This window comes from Microchirus variegatus (assembly GCF_963457635.1).
Source record: "Microchirus variegatus genome assembly, chromosome: 7".
NCBI lineage: Eukaryota > Metazoa > Chordata > Actinopteri > Pleuronectiformes > Soleidae > Microchirus > Microchirus variegatus.
This window is the reverse complement of record NC_139808.1, coordinates 27,079,094-27,097,328: the sequence shown is the minus strand read 5'-3', so window position 1 is coordinate 27,097,328 and position 18,235 is coordinate 27,079,094. Positions and strand designations below refer to the sequence as shown.

General features: G+C 41.9%; 1 protein-coding gene across 1 annotated transcript in view; it reads left to right on the top strand.

Annotated features, from left to right (window-relative positions):
* ttll5 (tubulin tyrosine ligase-like family, member 5) overlaps window positions 1–18,235 on the top strand; it is a gene marked incomplete at its 5' end in the record, with an annotated part of 51,414 nt that overhangs the window by 26,436 nt on the left and 6,743 nt on the right. The window contains 8 exons of the mRNA XM_083892537.1: window positions 731–877; window positions 1,551–1,642; window positions 1,787–1,935; window positions 2,224–2,781; window positions 3,391–3,578; window positions 5,512–5,672; window positions 11,496–11,703; window positions 16,243–16,421. Coding sequence (XP_083748663.1) covers window positions 731–877; window positions 1,551–1,642; window positions 1,787–1,935; window positions 2,224–2,781; window positions 3,391–3,578; window positions 5,512–5,672; window positions 11,496–11,703; window positions 16,243–16,421 — 1,682 coding nt within the window. The remainder of the gene's footprint in view (window positions 1–730; window positions 878–1,550; window positions 1,643–1,786; window positions 1,936–2,223; window positions 2,782–3,390; window positions 3,579–5,511; window positions 5,673–11,495; window positions 11,704–16,242; window positions 16,422–18,235) is intronic.

The following is an 18,235-nucleotide window of genomic DNA, read 5'->3' as shown; positions in this document are numbered from 1 at the left end:
CTGAGCAAAAAAGTACTCAAAATGTTTAAAATCGGATTGAATTTGGCTAATGTTTATGAACGAAAACAACAGAAAAAGCTCTATTTTGTGACTTCTGCACAATTATTGCTACTTTATATCACACCTAAATTGTGTCATAATTTGACAAAAAACACACATTTTTTGAAGCCTGATATGTGACCTATAAACACACACACAGGATGTCCATATAAGGAGTTATGTATTATTCCCATGGTAAATTACAACATGAGGGTGAAGTCCACTCTCCATTTTGTTATATAAGTTTTGTTATGCTTCGCTTCCACGATACAATTGTGTTTTAAGATGTTTTTCTTCAGCATGCGAGTGTGAACATAAAAAGCTGATTTTAGAGTGGGCATCAATTTAAACTTTTTAAACATTCTTCACTAAATGAAGAAAATAGAGATGAATGAATGAATGAATGAATGAATATGTGACCTATAAACGCACAAACTCCAGGATGTCCATATAAGGAGTTGAGCACTAATGGTTAAATCCTTTTCCTGATAAATGAAAATTGTGTGGGAAACATTTTCCCTCTCTCTCTCTATACTGATTAATACTCAGCAGTTGTGGCTACGTTGTAATAAGGCGGCCTGACTGGAAAGTCGTCATCATCAGTGACCATAAACCATGATGAATGGATGCTCCTCGGACTGTGATAACAAAACAAAACAAAAACCATGTATGTTTGCCTTTGTCTGCACAGGAGCTGGTGATTCGTTTCCTGAGAAGAGCGGCCAGTAACCTTCAGGAGGACGTTAAGGTGGCGCTGCCCAGTCGCCAGTTACCGCTCCAGGAGCGAAGACGCATCCTGTCGCAGCAGCTAGGCGATTTTATTCACTGGTACAATAAGGTACAAGCCGTTTGATTTTATTTAATTGGTGGACAGAGACAGTAAAATACTGACATAAGAGTTCAATTACAAGCAATTAAATTCTATTACACTTCATTTCTTGCCAAACCTTTTTTAAGTGTGTAAAAGAGAAGCAGGGAGTGCAACGGATGATGACTTTTTTATTTTGTTTATCAGCATTCAACTGTCATTTAGCTGTATTTGCTTGTAGGACTGACTACTCGGGACAATTAGGTTCACTTTATACATGTTAATACTAGTGTTTTCCATTAAAAGTCACACGTTTATTCATCAAAATAGTTGCAAAGTGAATAGAATTATAGTAATAAAGACATTGACAAGATTTGAAATAATGATTTTTTTTCAGCAGTGATAACATAATTGCACAAGGGTTTTCTCATCATCCAATAGCCTTCTGATGCGATTAGCAAACACAATGTACCATCAGAACAATGGAAATGGGCCTCTATACACCCATGTATGTGACATTTGTAGCTAGAATAGCCATTATCCACATTAACAATGTATAGAGTGTATTTCTGATTCATTTAATATTATATATATTCATTGAAAGTGCTTTTCCTTAAAAAATAAGGACATATCTAAGTGGGCCCAAACTTTTGAACGCTAGTGTATATCTTCTGTCTTTCTTTGTGTCTTCAACACAATACAGGAAACCGATCATATGGTGCAAAACCAGGAGAACAGCAAAGAGGAGCGCTGCATAAACCCCAGTGTATTTCACGAGTACATCAGCACTGCGAGGTTAGTGAATTTGGCTGGAACTCTTACCATTGTTCAGGGTTTGGCTCTTTCACCTCTGCACTTATACGGTATACGCTGCCGAGGTGTTGAGCGATCTCAATCTGCCGCATGCATTCATCTCCCCTGTTTTTTTCCACTCCGCAGTGAAAACGATCTGGAGGAAATACTGACATTCTACACTCAGAAAAATAAATCAGCCACCGTCTTCCTCGGAACAAAAGTCAGGAGTGTTAAGAAAGACGATCGGGAAATAAATGTGAGAGTAGATTCTGGCAGCTATGAGGATTCCAAAAGTGAGTTCCTTCCATCCTTTTTTTCTCCCCCCTTATTTTTGTTACTCTAGGTCTGGTTTATGTTTAATATTTTATCATTCGAGCACTGTAAACAGGAATTGTGACATTTGCACAAAAAAAGAGGAACAAAAAAAAGATAATAGAAGGATTGAGTCATCTGGGGGTGAAGAGAAGGTCAGCTTCAAATGATTAGCACTCTGTGGAGGAAAACAAATGTGTGTCAGAGACCAGGAATGGCTCACTCATGATAACGGGGGCTCTCTGACTTCTTTCGTCCCCTTTGAACAGCTCCGTCGTCTGTGGCCAACGAAGATTCCAGCGGGTCAGAGTCCTCGCTCTCCGCGGGGAAAGTCAGCAGCGATCTAGACATCAAGGCCGCGGAGAGACAACCTCCTGTACAGACAGCGGTTAGACTGAGTAAAGCCCAGCCAGATGTCCGGGCGTCTCAGCACTGCTCCTCTGGCTTTCCTGCGACTTTAGACTGCACACATGTTCATGTGCAACACTGCTCTCCTGCTCCGCCAAAGGAATCCCTCCCTCTTCACTGTCTGCCACTGCCGCCGCCCGCACAGCCACCGTCCTATGCACAATCACTGGCAAAGTCTAATTTCTGCCATTCTGAAGCTCTCTCTGATCCTCCCGCGTACACCTCTGCTCCCGTGCTAACGCAACCCCCGAGGACGACGTGGACAGCTGCGTCCTCAACTGGCCAAGCAACCCAGGGAGGGCTCAGGAGGATTCAGTCGTTTACCTCACCCACATCCGGCGCCGGGGCATCCTCATCCATCCCGAGTGCAACGCACATCTATAGTCAGAAGCTCTCAAGGCCCATATCTGCAGGTCAAGGTAAAGGGACCATTATATATACTATATATTTGTGACTCTGGAGGCCCTATGAGTAGGCAAAGTGTGAAAAAAGATGTTTTTGTGTTCCGCCTCTAGTATAAGTACAGGAGAGATGTTGACTTCCGCACTCATTGCTACGTCACATGTCTCACGAGCTCCGCTTTGTCCCTAAAAAACGCCAGAATGCAGGCGAGTGCAAGAGTATCCGGAAGAGCGGAAGTCCGAGAAGTGTTCTATTTTTGGCTGCACAGTGCAGCACAGAGTTCTACACAAGTTTCCAGCCTCAGAGGATTTACATGTCCAGTGGATACATTTTATATATGGCGGCAATGTGCCGGCTAGAGTCGGCAAATGATGGCTTTTTCCAAATGCTAACTGCTGTTAGTTGCCGTAGTTTCCTGTGTCTCATTTGCATTTAAAGAGACAGGCACTCAAAAGCGAGCGTTCTGCACAAGGCTGTTTTGGCAGAGTGATTGAACTGCTATGGTGCTTCATCCTTAAGGTATTTTGACCACAACATGTCATGGACATGTTCATTAGGACACCAGGGAAAGAAATCGGGTCCAATATGTCTACTTTAATGTCGCTAATTCACGTTGTGGTCTTCAGTCAACAGAAGGAGCAGCTCCAGTAAGCTGAAGTCCAGCTCAGTGGGGGCCTTCAGGGAGTTAACGTCCCTGTCTGCCCAGGCCCAGTCTAACCAGCACGCCTTCATTTCAGCCCTGCAGAATCTGGCTGACAAGCAGGTCGCTCAGCATTACGCCAGCTCCAGCCACATCAACCTGCTAACGCAGCACGTGAGTGATTCATACTTTTATTATAACTGTGCCCGCCACCAGGAGCAGGAAGTTCCTCGCAGTGTTTGGATAAATATCTGGAGTTATGAAGCGGCTGTAATGTTAATCTGTGACATTTCATGAGCGGAAGAGGAATCTGGCCCCTGTGTAGTAGTCTCTCACTGTGAGGTCTCTTGATATTTTTCTCTCTTTGTTGATGTGTAAACCTGGCTCCATCGAGCCGCTCATTCCCCTCAGAGCAGACAGCAGACCTGTTGGAGCCCGAGGGTCTGCTGCCTCTCACCCTCAGCCCTCAGTCTCGCCTGCAGCCTGTGGGCTGGGCTTGGTGCATGCAGGGGTGACTCTGGAGCAGAGGGTGCTCTGTGTGAGGTCTCATTATCAGATGCACCATAGGGGAGTGATTTCTGTTTATACTTAAAGAAGCAACCACTTTTTTTTTTTTAGGTAAGGTAATTGATGCCTATAAATAGAGGAATGTGGCAAATTGGCAGTGAGTGGGGGGGAGCAGCAGCTTCACAGGCTCCATCACCACCACCTTCTCCAATATTCCCCAAAGGTTTGTCATTTGGCACAAGGAGAACCTACAACCTTCTCTGCCGAGCAGGTTTTTTATTTCTGTGATGGCACCAGACCACACAGACTGCAGCTTCTTTTTTTTTTTTTTATGGCTGTACTTTATTCTGTGTGTTTGCTGTATTTCCTATGAATAGTTAATCACAGGCAATGGCGGCGGCAGTTTATTTTTCAGTCAGGAGTGAAACAGTCCAGTGTTTTGCACTTGAAGGCACATTTAGAGAACGTGGGGGGGGGGGGGGCTCAGATCTGAAGTCATTAAATCACTCGCCGAGCTAAACGGAGACCTTTGTAAACAGAAACATCGCCCTGCTACACGAGCTGACCTCTGAGCCTCTCTGGTCATTATTCACTCTTGTGCCAGGCTTCACATGTTATACAATACGCAGTATGTTGGGTTCATGTGGTAAATAAGTGCTTATTTACATTATATAAGTGTTCAAAAAGTGATGTATTTATGGAATTTTGTCAAAAGTTTGGGGTCACCTATACAATTTTTTTTTGTGTTTTCTAGTCACAAGTCACACTATTTTTCATCAAAAGAGATGCAAAATGAATAGAAAACATAGTATATGTATAGGCCTCTATACACATATGTACATATTCCATTAAAAAACCAGACATTTGAAGCTAGAATAGTAATTTACCACATTAACAACATATAGAGTGTATTTCTGGTTAATTTAATGTGATATTCATTGCTTTTCCTTCAAAAATAAGGACATTTATTATAATAAGTGACCCCAAACATTTGACCGGTAGTATATACAGTACATGTTTTTATTCCCTTACTTCACAACATGCAGTTTTCTAAGAGTACACCCACTTAAGGCCGTAGCTGTGTAACATCTGTGCTGACACATTTTTCACGCTGTACAAGGCTTTGGCAGCTTGTACAGTTTTCCCATCGGGCGTTTAGTGCTGACCCCAGCAGGAAATAAAAAGTAAATAAAACACCAGATCAGTATGATTAATTCTTACTTTCGATCACAGCAAGCAGGCGCAATTCCCGCGGCGGCGCTGCAGAAGCTGCGCCAATGGTGGTTGTAAACAGGTTTGACCTGACGAGTCATAATAACCGATTCTGTTCGGGGACGGACCACCTGGATTTAGTGCAGAGTGGAGACGAGCTGTGCCATGAGCTGTGTGTACATTTCAGACAACCACTATATACACACACACACACACACACACACACACACACACACACACACACACACACACACACACACACACACACACACACACACACACACACACACAGGAGAATAAAGTGGCTGATAAATAATCATGACAGATTTTTACAATACACAAATCTGGTTTAACACTGATTTTTTTGCAACCTCTCCTGTGCCCACAGTTGACCAATCTGAACCTGGCCACCAGGATGCTGGGCAGAGACTGCTTGACGCTGAACCCTAAAGTGCGTCAACACTCTGTCGCTATGACCCAAGGGCCTGTGAAAGCTGTTCACTCTGTGACAGATTTACTCAGCGGCGGCGGCAGCAGCAGCAGCACTGTGTGAGTAAAATAAGGACATTTGTATCACTGATTTCTTTTGTCCATTAAAAAGTTCTGAGGGAATTTTTCTCAAAAGATAACAAGTCTATTGGAGACAATTTTATTCTCACAAAATGTTAGTGGGACAGTAACTACAATTTACAGTGGACAACAAAAGGAAAATGCACAAAAAAGAGGTCATGGGCCGCTATTATGCAACTTATTTTCTCCATTACTATGTTTATAAGATACACTATAAGAGCGTGCAGTATATAGAGTGTCTTATAGCCTTTTTTTCAGCACAACCTATGCAATCTGATAGGAACATAAATCTAATTTCCCCAACTATATAAACACACCTGAGCAAAAAGTACTCAAAATGTTTAAAATCGCATTTAATTTTTGAATTTGTAAACAGTTTTTATGAACAAAAAGAAATCATAAACTTTGTCTCAACAACACAAAAGAAAACAAAAAAAAACACACCTGAATGTGATCTATAAAAACACACCCCCAGGATGTCCATATAAGGAGTTGTGTGTTATTACCACGGTAATCTACCATGAATACACCTGTCCATTCTCCATTTTTGTTCATTAGAAGTTTCGTTATGGTTCGCTTTCATGATACAATTGTGTTTTTTACTTCAGTATCTGAATGTGAAAACAATCTTTTTTATTTATATTGAGTATGTGAAGGTCAAAAACAATGCTGATTTTAGCGTGGGCAGAATCAATTTAAACTATTCTCTGAAAAGTTGGTTCAGTAAATGTATGTGATCGAAACCCCCTTCAGATCAGGTCAAGTACAGCTCAATTCTGGGAGTGTGTGAAGCACGTTGGCTGCTTAAGACTTTTCATTTTGGGGGTGGGTGGTGGAGGTAGAGGCATCGACTGTCTGCTCCAGACTCCTGCCTCCGCAGCCTCCATCCTCACCCCTCTCAGATGAGAACGTAGGAAGGAAACACAAGTCCAGAATTTGATCATGTGCTTGGCCTTTTGGTACCAGAACCTGTTTGAGATTTATGGGTGCAATCCACCGCGAGCTAACCATCAACGGTCGACCCCTTAAAACCTTTTATTTTTCTGTCGATGCGTGAGTGACAGTCTCTCAGACGGCTTGGCCCCCGATCGCCCACTCTGTTTTTCCAATCCAGCCGCTTCTTGTGTATTGAGCTGTAATAGAATTCCAGGAATGTCTGGCCTTTTTTGCCTTTTTAAAAAAAAATGTTTTGATTTCCCCGAGCCAAGCAAGAGAGTTTTACCAGAATGTATAATTTTATGGATAGCCCTTGTGTAGGCTTTTCTACACGATATATACTGAGGAAACAAAACTTCTCGTACTGTAACGATTATGTGTCGTTCCCTTTTTCTGCTTTAACATTCGTTATTATTCGGGATCGGGCACACGGGGTGCGAGGACCCTATTCTAATTCTAGGAATTCTTATTTTTCTCTCCACGAAATCTCCAATTTGACCCCGAAATGTGTGAAAACGGACGAAAATTGCCACATAAACCAGAAATGGCAAAAAGTTCAATAAAATAATGCAATTGCGAAAAACCAAAGCAAAATGGCTCAAAGGCCTAGCGGGCCGGACTTTAGTTGTGCCGAATTTCACGAAATTTGGTGGGAAAATTGTCTGGCCCAGGACAAACAAAAAAATCTTCTTGGCACCATGACCTCGAATCAACAGGAAGTCAGCCATCTTGGATTTGGCGTCCATCCATTTGGCGTTTTTGCAAGTTTCGTAACTGAACTTACTTGTCTGAGGGTGTTTATCGTAGGAACACGAAAAAAACCCTTAATGTGCGTGAAAACGGACGAAAATTGCCACACAAACCAGAACTGGCGAAAAATTTGATAATATAATGGAATTTGCGAAAAACCAATGCAAAATGGCTCAGTAGCGCCCCCGCAGGTCAAGCACCTAGAGGGCCGAAATTTAGTTGCGCCGAATTTCACCAAATTTGGTGGGAACATTGTCCGGCCCAAGACGAACAAAAAATCTTCTTGGGACCATGACCTCGACTCAACATGAAGTCGGCCATCTTGGATTTGGCTTTTTTGCAAGTTTCGTAACTGAACGTACTTGTCTGAGGGCGTTTGTCCTCGGAACAAGGAACACGTGTCAAATTGTACTCGACCCATCCAAGATCGAAAGTTATCTGAAACGTTCACAGATTCAAAAGGGGCGTGGCCATGGCAGCCATCGGAATTTTGGCGAATTTGGATGGCCGCTGCGAAACATGAATTGCGCTATAACTTTGCCATATATTGACCAATCGGCATGAAACAAGACCCTGCCCCTGAACGTGAATTTGACCCAAACGCGATGTCGGCTTGTGATATAAGTAAGTATAAATACTGTAAGTTGTCTTGTACCCCAACACTCTCGCGTTTGCTTTGGCACTCACCTCTCGCCGCACTGAAATTCCTTTAATAGGATAAATTGCCTTGATTTCACCTCGGCGCTGTTTCCTCAAACACAGAATTTCCTCAGGCGCCCCCATCTCACACACACACACACACACACACACACACTCACACTCAAGCGGACGTGTTGTGCCAGACATACTGAAACTGTTAAGCACACTGGCTGTTTAAAGCAACCGCAGGGGTGAAGTATGATGGGTTTCAAAGAGGAGCAGTGCTCTTTGAAGTGCTGCTGCAGCCAGGATCTAGCAGGTATGCTGCATCAGCTGCTCTGAGAGCTGCTCCCCTCTCACAACTGCACATCCTGCTACAACTATAGTCAATGTTTTCGTATAGATAGATGGGGAATTTCATCATTCAATCATTGCTTGTGTTTTTGCTTGGCGTTTCCACAAAACTATTATCCCTACAGCTCTAGGCTCACTCCAGCACAGTGAACTGAGAAATACCGCAGAGTATTTTTAGTTCTGTTCAATATTTTTTTGTCCGATTGCTATTTGACTTGGTTGAATTTTGTAATTTTCCAAAAGGATTTTATGACAGCCCATTTTTGCTGTAACCGAGAAAAAGATTTTGTTTTTTCCCAGTCATGTGTTGTTATTGTTTCAAGTTATATCTATCAGGTACTGCTTATTTTAGTTTGTCCTGTTGGAGTGTAAAAACCATGAATTGGTCATTTCACATTAGTCAGTATTCCAAACAAAGAGTTGTACTTGGCAACGTGTATCCAAATAACTCAGTAATCCTTTTCTTCCTTTTAGGGATTATATAACCAATGAACTAACTAAAGCATCAGCAGTTCCACACAACAAATTCCCATGTAGTCGTCAGTTTTTGTAATTTTAAAAAGACATTTCGTTGCAATAAAACATGGTAAACAAACAACGAGTATCGGGCTGGAAATACCCTCACACTCCAGAGGCGGCTGATGTTTACACTGAACATGACGTCATCTTATCTCGCGATATCCCTTCTCTTGGTGCTCAGCTCTTACAGCTGTTGTTCTGCAGTAAGTTAATCACTACCGTTCAAAAGTTTGGGGTCACCTATACAATTTTTGTTGTGTTTTCCGTTAAGTCACACTTTTATTCATCAAGAGTTGCAAAATAAATAGAAAATATAGTTAAGATTTTGACAAGATTAGAAATAATCCCTAATGTAAACCCTAATTGCACAAGGGTTTTTTAATCATCCAATAGCCTTCTAACGCGATTAGCAAACACAATGTACCTTTAGAACACTGGAAATGGGCCTCTACACACCTATGCAAATTAAAAACCAGATGTTTGCAGCTAGAATAGTTGTTTACCACATCATTTAATGTTATATTCATTGAAAAAAAGTGCTTTTCCTTCAAAAATAAGGACATTTCTAAGTGACCCCAAACTTTAGAACGGTAGTTTATGTTGGTATATGACACAGTTTCTTTAATTTATCCAAAATTCCTAGTTAATTCCAATTTGGAATATTTCCAAATTCCCAAACTCAAGTTTCCATGGAAAGTTTCTGGAAATGTACCGGGAATTTTTCGCCCCTTTGCAACGTTAATGGTCATAAACACTTTCTAGTGTAAGGAAACATGCGTTTACCACATTAACAGTGTATTTCTGATTAATTTAAGGTTATATTCATTGAAATAAAAGTGCTTTTCCTTCAAAAATAAGCACATTTCTAAGTGACCCCCAAATGGAAAAGATAGGTGACCCCAAACTTTTGAAAGGTACTGTATATGGACATATAAAGGGAAGGTGAGGTCAGCGGGGAGTAAGATGACTCCCACAAGCAAGAAGAGGGAAGTCCCAGATAGTTGGAGCTCCACACATGTGCTTCACGGGTGATGAGAATCTCAGATGTAAACCTTCTTCTCTCTCATTGGTTACCGTTTTGGCCGGCGTCTGCTTTGTCTTGCTTTTAAATCATCGTGATCCTTGGTATTTTTATTTTTTTCAATTTTATTTTAAACGTGATGTTGTGTTGACAATCCCTCGTCTGAAAAGAGCTCTCCTTGGGGGTGCTACAGAAGACACCGTGCTCGCGGAAAAGCATCTGCTCCTCACCTGAGAAATAAGTCTGTTGTAGACTTCATACTCATAAAAAAATGGAACTACTAAAACGTCCCAGCGGTGCGGCGCGTAAACCGTGGCCAAGTTAAAAGGAAACGGCTCCTGTAAACAAAGAACAAGCTCTTGTTTTGTCTCCTGGCGTTGTAGGATCTCTGGGCCTTGCAAGGTTCACAGACAAGCCTTTGTTTCCAGAAGCTGAACAAAAAAAAAAAGTCAATTGGCCTGCGGTCGCCGCCAGTTGTTTTTGCAATATATACATGCGCCATTATGTGAACTGAGAATTGCATGGGCGGATAGCATGTTCACATGAGTTTAAGATCCCTCGTGTGTCTTTGTTTGGCTGCAGAACCAACGGACAGGAATACTTTTTCACTTGAGTGACGCGTGATTATTATCCCACACTGTGCATTGTTATTCCAGACTAATTGAATTCTAATTTTAGAGTTTTTTTTATTTTTTATCGTAGCTTGCTGCTAGAATATTGTCTCCAATGTTTTCTTTTACAACGAGACCAGTGGACAAATGTTATTGCACATAATGGGAGGGGGATTTTCAATCGTCTTTTTTGTCATACGATATCACATTTTCTTCTTGTTTCTGGATTCTTTTTTTTTTTTAAACCAACCCAATAGTGCTGTTTATGACATTATTTTTGTCTAAGGTGGTTCATGCACAGCAGCACACATACACTACCGTTCAAAAGTTTGGGGTCACCTATACAATTTTTGTGTGTTTTCCATTAAAAGTCATACTTTTATTCATCAAAAGAGTTGAAAATATCTTTTATAAATAGTCTTTTAATTCAACTGACATTTTCAGAATATACTTAAAGGTGCATTATGTAATAACTCTAAAGCAACTGGCCATAAAATCCTCCTACTATGTCACAGAGACTCAGGAATAATGTTCATATAACAAACTGAACTCACCAATAACAACAGTAGAGACAAAATATTTGCATTAAAAATATATTTTGCAGACTGCAAATCATGTTTATGTTTTGATATCATGTTTTGGCATGTGGCGCCACCTACCGCCGTCTACCAATCATTGCAGTCAGTAGAGTCTCAGCTGCTGGGCAACCACGGGTTGCCAGTTAGGTCAGAAAACAAAACCTAAAAGACCTTGATATTTTGAATTTCAATGTAGTAACTGTTTTTGGCCACATTCTTACATATGGCACCTTTAAACAGTGAATTGTGTTCTAAAATGCCATGATACCGGAGCGAGAGTATGTGATAAAATTGTTTAATTTTCTTACCATTTCTCTGTGTTTTTCATAATTTAATCTGCTGTAAATTAATAAAATAAAGGTTATGATAATGATAATAATCTCTTCTGTCTAAGCCACAGACCACTAAAGCAAGACGAGCCTCTCTGGGACGGGACCATGCAGGAGACGTCCGGCATGCTAACGGGAGTGAAACCCCAGCAGCAGCAGCGGTGCCACCCGCCCGCCCAAGGAAGCTACCAGCTTCAGTTCGCTATTCAGCAGCTGCAGCAGCAGAAACTTCAGTCTCGACACTTCCTGGAGCCGGGCCAGTGCAGACACCAGGTATTTTAGAGGAGATTTGGGGGATTTGCCTTTGTCGTTTTATTTCATGGCCAATGCTACACTTAAACCAGGTCATTGGGTACAGGTCATTTGACTGCTTTAGAAGCCGTGACAACACCAAGCTATTGAATTTCCTTGTTGACAGCCCTGACGCTCCCCCCCTCATAGTAATCCCCTTATCATTTGCTTTAATCTCATTCGAGTTGTGAAGAGTACAAGGATTAAGTAACAGGATTATGTGGAAATGATGTGTTTCGGCTTCTTTTAGAATTAGGCGGAGCGCCGTGTACATGAACTGTTGAGAGATAAACTCAGCATGAGCCAAACACATCCACAGATATAATAGGAAATGCTTTCATGGAGTGTCATCTCTTTCCAAAACTACTTGACAAAATGGTGTTCAGCGGGAGCATCGTTCTTCTGCAGAAGCTCATTCCTGGAGAGCCAAGCATGACTCAGGACCCAAAGATTACACTGTCGGGCCCAGTGACTCAGTTAGGCTTAAACTGGAAGGTGAGTAATGAAGGAAGAGTGAAGCAGAGAGCACAAAGTCCATTGTGGGTTTTTGAGGCTTACGTTACAGTTTTTTTTTGTTTAATCACATTTAAGCTCCATTTGTGTTCCCATACAAATAAAGCACAAATAGGTCTGGGATTTCTTTTTTTTCCACCTCAGCAGAAGTACAAAAATCTTTTCGTCGTGCCTGACCAGCCATGACAGATGTGATTAAGCTGTTTTTATAGGGAGATTAGAAAAGGTCGAGAGGACTCGCAGGTCATTTTTTGCACAGCATAAATCCCAACGTTTCAAGGGAAACCGTTTTTCTGCGCAGTTGCTTTGAAAGAGGATCTGAGCAGGAATAGTTGTGTATTTATTCATTTTCCAGAGAGGATTTTGTAGAAGCGTTCTATGGACGGAGAGCAAAAGGAGGTGGAATGATTAGATGCAACCACTTTTTAATGCAGTATTTCTAATATTAGTCTTAGTTGGCCCGTAATGCAATTAAGGTGATATTTATCTTGGCTCCTATGCAGCGATCCCTTACCATTTTTAATTTCCTTTCCTTTCAAGTTCCTCTTATTGCTTATAATATTTCCCCATCATCCTCCAAGCACACAGAGGCGGGGAAATCTAATATAATCTCAAGCAATTTAGAGCTGCAACTAACAATTTTTTTTGTCAGAAAATGACAAAAGTCTTGTTTTGCCCCCAAACCACGTTTTTAATTATTTCTTTGTTATGAGGAGCAAAGAAACGAAGAGAATATTCACATTTAAGAAGCGAAAACAATCAGAAATCTTGTTTTAATCATGAAAAAAAGCTTCAAACCGATTATCGATTATCAAAATAGTTGACGATTAATAGATTAATCGTTTCAGCTCTAGTTTAATACTTCACAAACTGACACACACATCCACTCAGAGAATCATTTCCTCTAAAGCTCTTGCCACCCCCCTCTTTAAAAAAAGTGGAAGGTCATGTTTTCTGTGTCCTGTGTTCATGGATCGACCCTTTGCCCTCAGCCTTCTTTTGTGTGTCCTCGTATTCTTTGGTATCTCTGGATTACAACCCTCAGGGAATATTAATTGTTGCATGTGAATGAACTGAAAACACAGAGTTTGTAGCAGAGCATAGATTAGAGTAGTCGAGTATCCATGCACATGATTCTGTGTGAGAGTTAAAGAGAGAGAGGGCTGTGCTGGAGCTCCAGTCCACGTTCCAGTTACTGGGTGCAGACTGCATGGCTCCTCCACAGGCTTGGCTCGGGGCCACCTGGCAGTCAAAGAAAGGTGCCCTTCCCGGCCCCCGCCGCTCAAACTGAAATCGCGCCATAGGCCTTTGCAACCTGGAAACAGCTTCAGCTTCTCATTTATCAACACAGAAAATTACATCAGATATTCCCCGTCACACAATGAGAGAGCGGCTCGCACATTGTAAAAGCTGGAAAACCATTAGCTTTTTCGCGAGATAGCCGTATAAAGCTGCGGAGAAAATAGCGTCGGCGCGAGATGTGAATGGAATGTATGCAAAGCGCATTCCCCGGCAATATAAGGACAGAGTGAAATGTGGCTCTGACATATTTTGTCGGAAAGAAAAGTGTATTTTTTCCTCTCTCTCGCTCTCAAGCCTTTGAAGATATCTTGTACAAACAAAAAAAATAATGTGAAGAATTTGCTTTTCAATGCTGCCAACTTGATGCTGGATGGCATTTCAGTTTCAGCAATAAACGCACTAATTCATGTTGAGCACTTTGATATTTTACCTCAGTGACAAGAGGCAAATTTCTTTACCCCGTGACTAATTCAAACCAAATGTGACTGCACTTTCTGATACTACTTTTGGTATTGTTGTGTTGGTTTAGATATTGTTCTGTAATGATATTAAAAAAGCCTTCCATTTCACACATGAGTCAGTGAATCTTCTCCTAAATCTTTGGTTTTGCTAGATAGCTGGGATGCTGCTACATTTGGTTTGCGAGCTAGCTGGGATGTATTTGTCTTTTCTGGATGCAAAAACACACAGAAAGACCTCCACATTTGTATAACTTCCTTAAGATGAGGGAATGAAGTAGAAAAGACTCCTGCTGTGAGGCTGCCCCCGATAAACCAGCTCTTTTTGTATATCATACTTCAAGCTAGCTAGGACACCGCTGCCATTGGTTTGCGGGCTAGCTGAGATGTATTAGTCTTTTCTGGATGCAAAAACACAGCGAAAGACCTCCACATTTATGTAACTTCCTTAAGAGGAAGAAATGAAGTAGACAAGACTCCTGCTGTGAGGCTGCCACTGATAAACCAGCTCTTTTTGTGTATCATACATTGAAATAGCTGAGATGCTGCTGCATTTGGTTTGCAAGCTATATTTTACCTCAGTGACAAGAGGCAAATCTCTCCCCCCCGTGACTAATTCAAACCAAATGTGACTGCATTTCCTCATGCTACTTTTGGTATTGTTGCGTTGGTTTTGATATCGCTCTGTAATGATAATATAAAAGCCTCCCATTTCACATGAGTGCATCTTATAACACTGCTGCTTTTGGTTTGCAAGCTAGCTGGGACGCATGCTGCCTTTGGTTTGCAAGCTAGCTGGGAAGCATGCTGCCTTTGGTTTGCAAGCTAGCTGGGAAGGGGACCGTATCTATGTTCCCCGCTTTGTATGTGACCAGGGAACATAGGACCAATCTCTAAAAAAGGGTCGCATGTTCCCCGCTGTTCACCCAAAAGGACCCAGGAAACATAGGACCCTACCCCGAACCCTACCCCGGACCCTACCCCTTACCCTAACCCTTTACCCTGGAGCTCCACACCCAGGCTTCCACAAAATGGGGAGCATAGGACCCTGGGAACATAGGTACGACCCTCTTTTGGGATATCATACTTCAAGCTAGCTGGGATGCTGTTGCCTTTGGTTTGCAAGCTATATTTTACCTCAGTGACAAAAGTCAAATTTCTTCCCCCCCGTGACTAATTCAAAGCAAATGTGACTGCACTTCCTGATACTAATTTTGGTATTGTTGCGTTGGTTTTGATATCGCTCTGTAATGATATTAAAAAAAGCCTCCCATTTCACACATGAGTCAGCGCATCTTCTCCCAACACTGCTGCCTGTGGTTTGCAAGCTAGCTGAGATTTATTTGTCTTTCCTGGATGCAAAAACACACAGAAAGTACTCCACTTTAGTTACTTCCTTAAGATGAGGAAATGAAGTAGAGAAGACTGACAACCCAGCTCTTTTTGCGTATCATACTTCATGAAACTGCTCCCAAAATAAGTGAAAATGTCGCTTTTTTATGCTTGTGGAACAAGAAGAACACAGGAGCTAACACAAGCAACAAGTAAATAATAATTAAACACTAGATTTCCCCAAGATTTAGAGAGCCATGACGTTCACCACACAGAGGTCTGTGACAGTGTGCCAAGGAGATCCTGGAGAACCAGGAAATAAGTAGAGAGGAGGAGCTTGACGAGGGGATTGGGAGCAGGTGTGCTCCTGCCACAGGTGGACTGATTGCATGCTGAGATGAATGCAGGGGAAAAACATGACAAACTTTAAGCTATAAGTTAAAAGGTTGTGTTATGAGTGGGTTTACTATTCCTGTGATTGGATTTTGACATTATGCTACAACATTCAACTTTGAAAATGTCCAGTTTATTCCCATAAATTCCTGTTAATTCCTATGTAAAGTTTGGAAAGCACAACTCAGTGTAACATAACCAATAAAACGTGATTTTATGATTGGTTTTTTTCCAATAAAAAACACATGGCATCTCTCCAATACACGTCTAATATCAATATTTCAACAATATTATATTTCTCATGAGATTCTTGTTACGATTTATATTAACCAGTATGCAAACACTGTTAAACCTTATGACACTGACAGTGAAAAACATGCAGGGGTTAACTGAATCTTAGCGTGAATGGTTGTTTGTCCCTGCCTATGTCAGCTAGGATTAGACACCGACAGCCTTACCAACGAGATACCACCGTTTTATCACTGGTGACCTTGAACAACATTCGTCTTTTCTTGTCTCTTAGGCTCAATTGCCTGACCCCACGAGCGATCCACACATCCAGGCCCCCACAGGTTCATCCAGCCTTCACGACTGGTCCGGTCACAGCAGCAACGGCCCTGTTCGTGGCCCTGTTCTCGCCCCGAAGCCACCCAGCAGCGCTCGAGAGGGACAGAGCAGGAAAACGGCAACAAAACGCCTCAAGTAAGACCAGTCTGAAGTGAATCCATGCTGCTTTACGATGAAACATGTCATTTATTGAATCATCGAATCATTAATTAGCAGGATTGATGAGTTCATGTGGACATGGCTAATGCTAACGAGAGACTCCCAGTCTTTTAGGCTGCAGGATATATCAGTAAACGAGCTCATCACAGGGCTGATTTCTGCGTGAACCGTAAACAGAACACGGTTCAGTGGAAGGGTCCACTCTCTCCGAAGCGACTGCTTCGATCCTGTTTGGTTTGGAGATAAGCTGAAGAGCACATAGGGGACGTATAAAACGGAAAAGAGTGAAACTGGGCAGAACTGCCAGCTTTTTTCCTTCACTTAGCTTATTTTATGACTTTATGACGGCAACATCTGGGCCAAATAACACAACAGCACAGAAACCCATGTGATCGTGGCTGAAAAAACGGTGTTGCAGTGAAGCGATGTTCACACTTATGGAATTAGAACGCTTTTCACGAAGCAAACAGCACTTTTTAAGAAGCAGATAAAATATCGGTTTAATCATTCAAAAATATTGTATTTAAAGTTATTTGTCTGCAAACTGGCTGTTGGGACAAAATATTTCAATGTTTCTCTCCAATTGTTTCAGCACAACTGCTAATATCGCAGCGTTGCTACGCTAATATCACACTAGCTAACCCGTGAGGATGCTGGGGGCCAAATAAAGCTGGTTTGGTGGGCCGGGTTCAGCCCCAGGGCCTTATGTTGCCCACGTGAAGTAGCAGCAGCCTGAATTTGCACTTGTGATTGCTGCATTTTGCACATAACCCTCTTTTTGTGATGAATTCAGCCCTTTTTACATGATTATCTATCATCAGGGTGTCCGTGCATCCTTAAAAAGTCTTAAATTCAACTAAAATTGAGGCCTTAAAATGTCTTAAATTCATTAAAAATGGTCTTAAATACATTACTCAAAGGTCTGAAATGGTCTTAATGTTATATATATATATTTATTTTTCTCGTGGGAGTTTGAGAAGGAGCTGTAGAGAGGTGCTGATAGCTAGTCTGCGGCTATGGCTAAGTGCAAATTTATTGAGAGTTGTCCCCCAACTGTCGCCTATATTTATAGTTTTTTCAGTCGTGGCATTAAAAAGGTCTTAAAATGTCTTAAATTTGACCTGCAGATACCCTGATTATGACATTCAGCCTCCAGAGATTGCAGTGTGCATATAGTGTTGTATTATAATAGTTTTCTTGTATTTTATGGTGTTTTTTTTTGTGTTGTAGTAATCCAATTTCCTCTCAGGGGATCATGATGTTCACTGGACTTGAGCCTGGCAGTGAAAGAGTTAAAGAGGGCACAGCGGTGCAGTGCAGTGCAGGGGTTGTAGAATAGGTTGAGCCGGTGTAGGTGCCGTGTTTGTCTGCCTGGCCGTTGCCGTGTTTACCCTCTGCATGTGGAATTCCAGAGCCCCCTCGCTTTTCTCTCACTCTCCCCTCTTCTGTCCTGCATTCTTGCGGTCGACCAGTGTGACAGGAGGGGGAGAGTGTGGGAAAAACGGAAGCTTCGGGGAACCAAAAATGTACCGATGGAAACAATGAAAGGAGAGAATAAAGAGGAGGGGGGGAGGAGGAGGAGGAGGGAGAAAGAGAAAGAATGACAGCGAGAAGTAAACTCTGTCCAGGAGAATGGGGGATGATTGTTTTCAGAAAAAAAAAACGGTGGAATAATCGGTTGCTTCCCTTTATTTCCAGTCCTCATTTCATTTTTAGGGAGGGGGGGGGTCGGGCAACTTAATACTTGTGTTATTGAATCCCAGCGTGTGCTTTAGCTCCTCCAACTTATA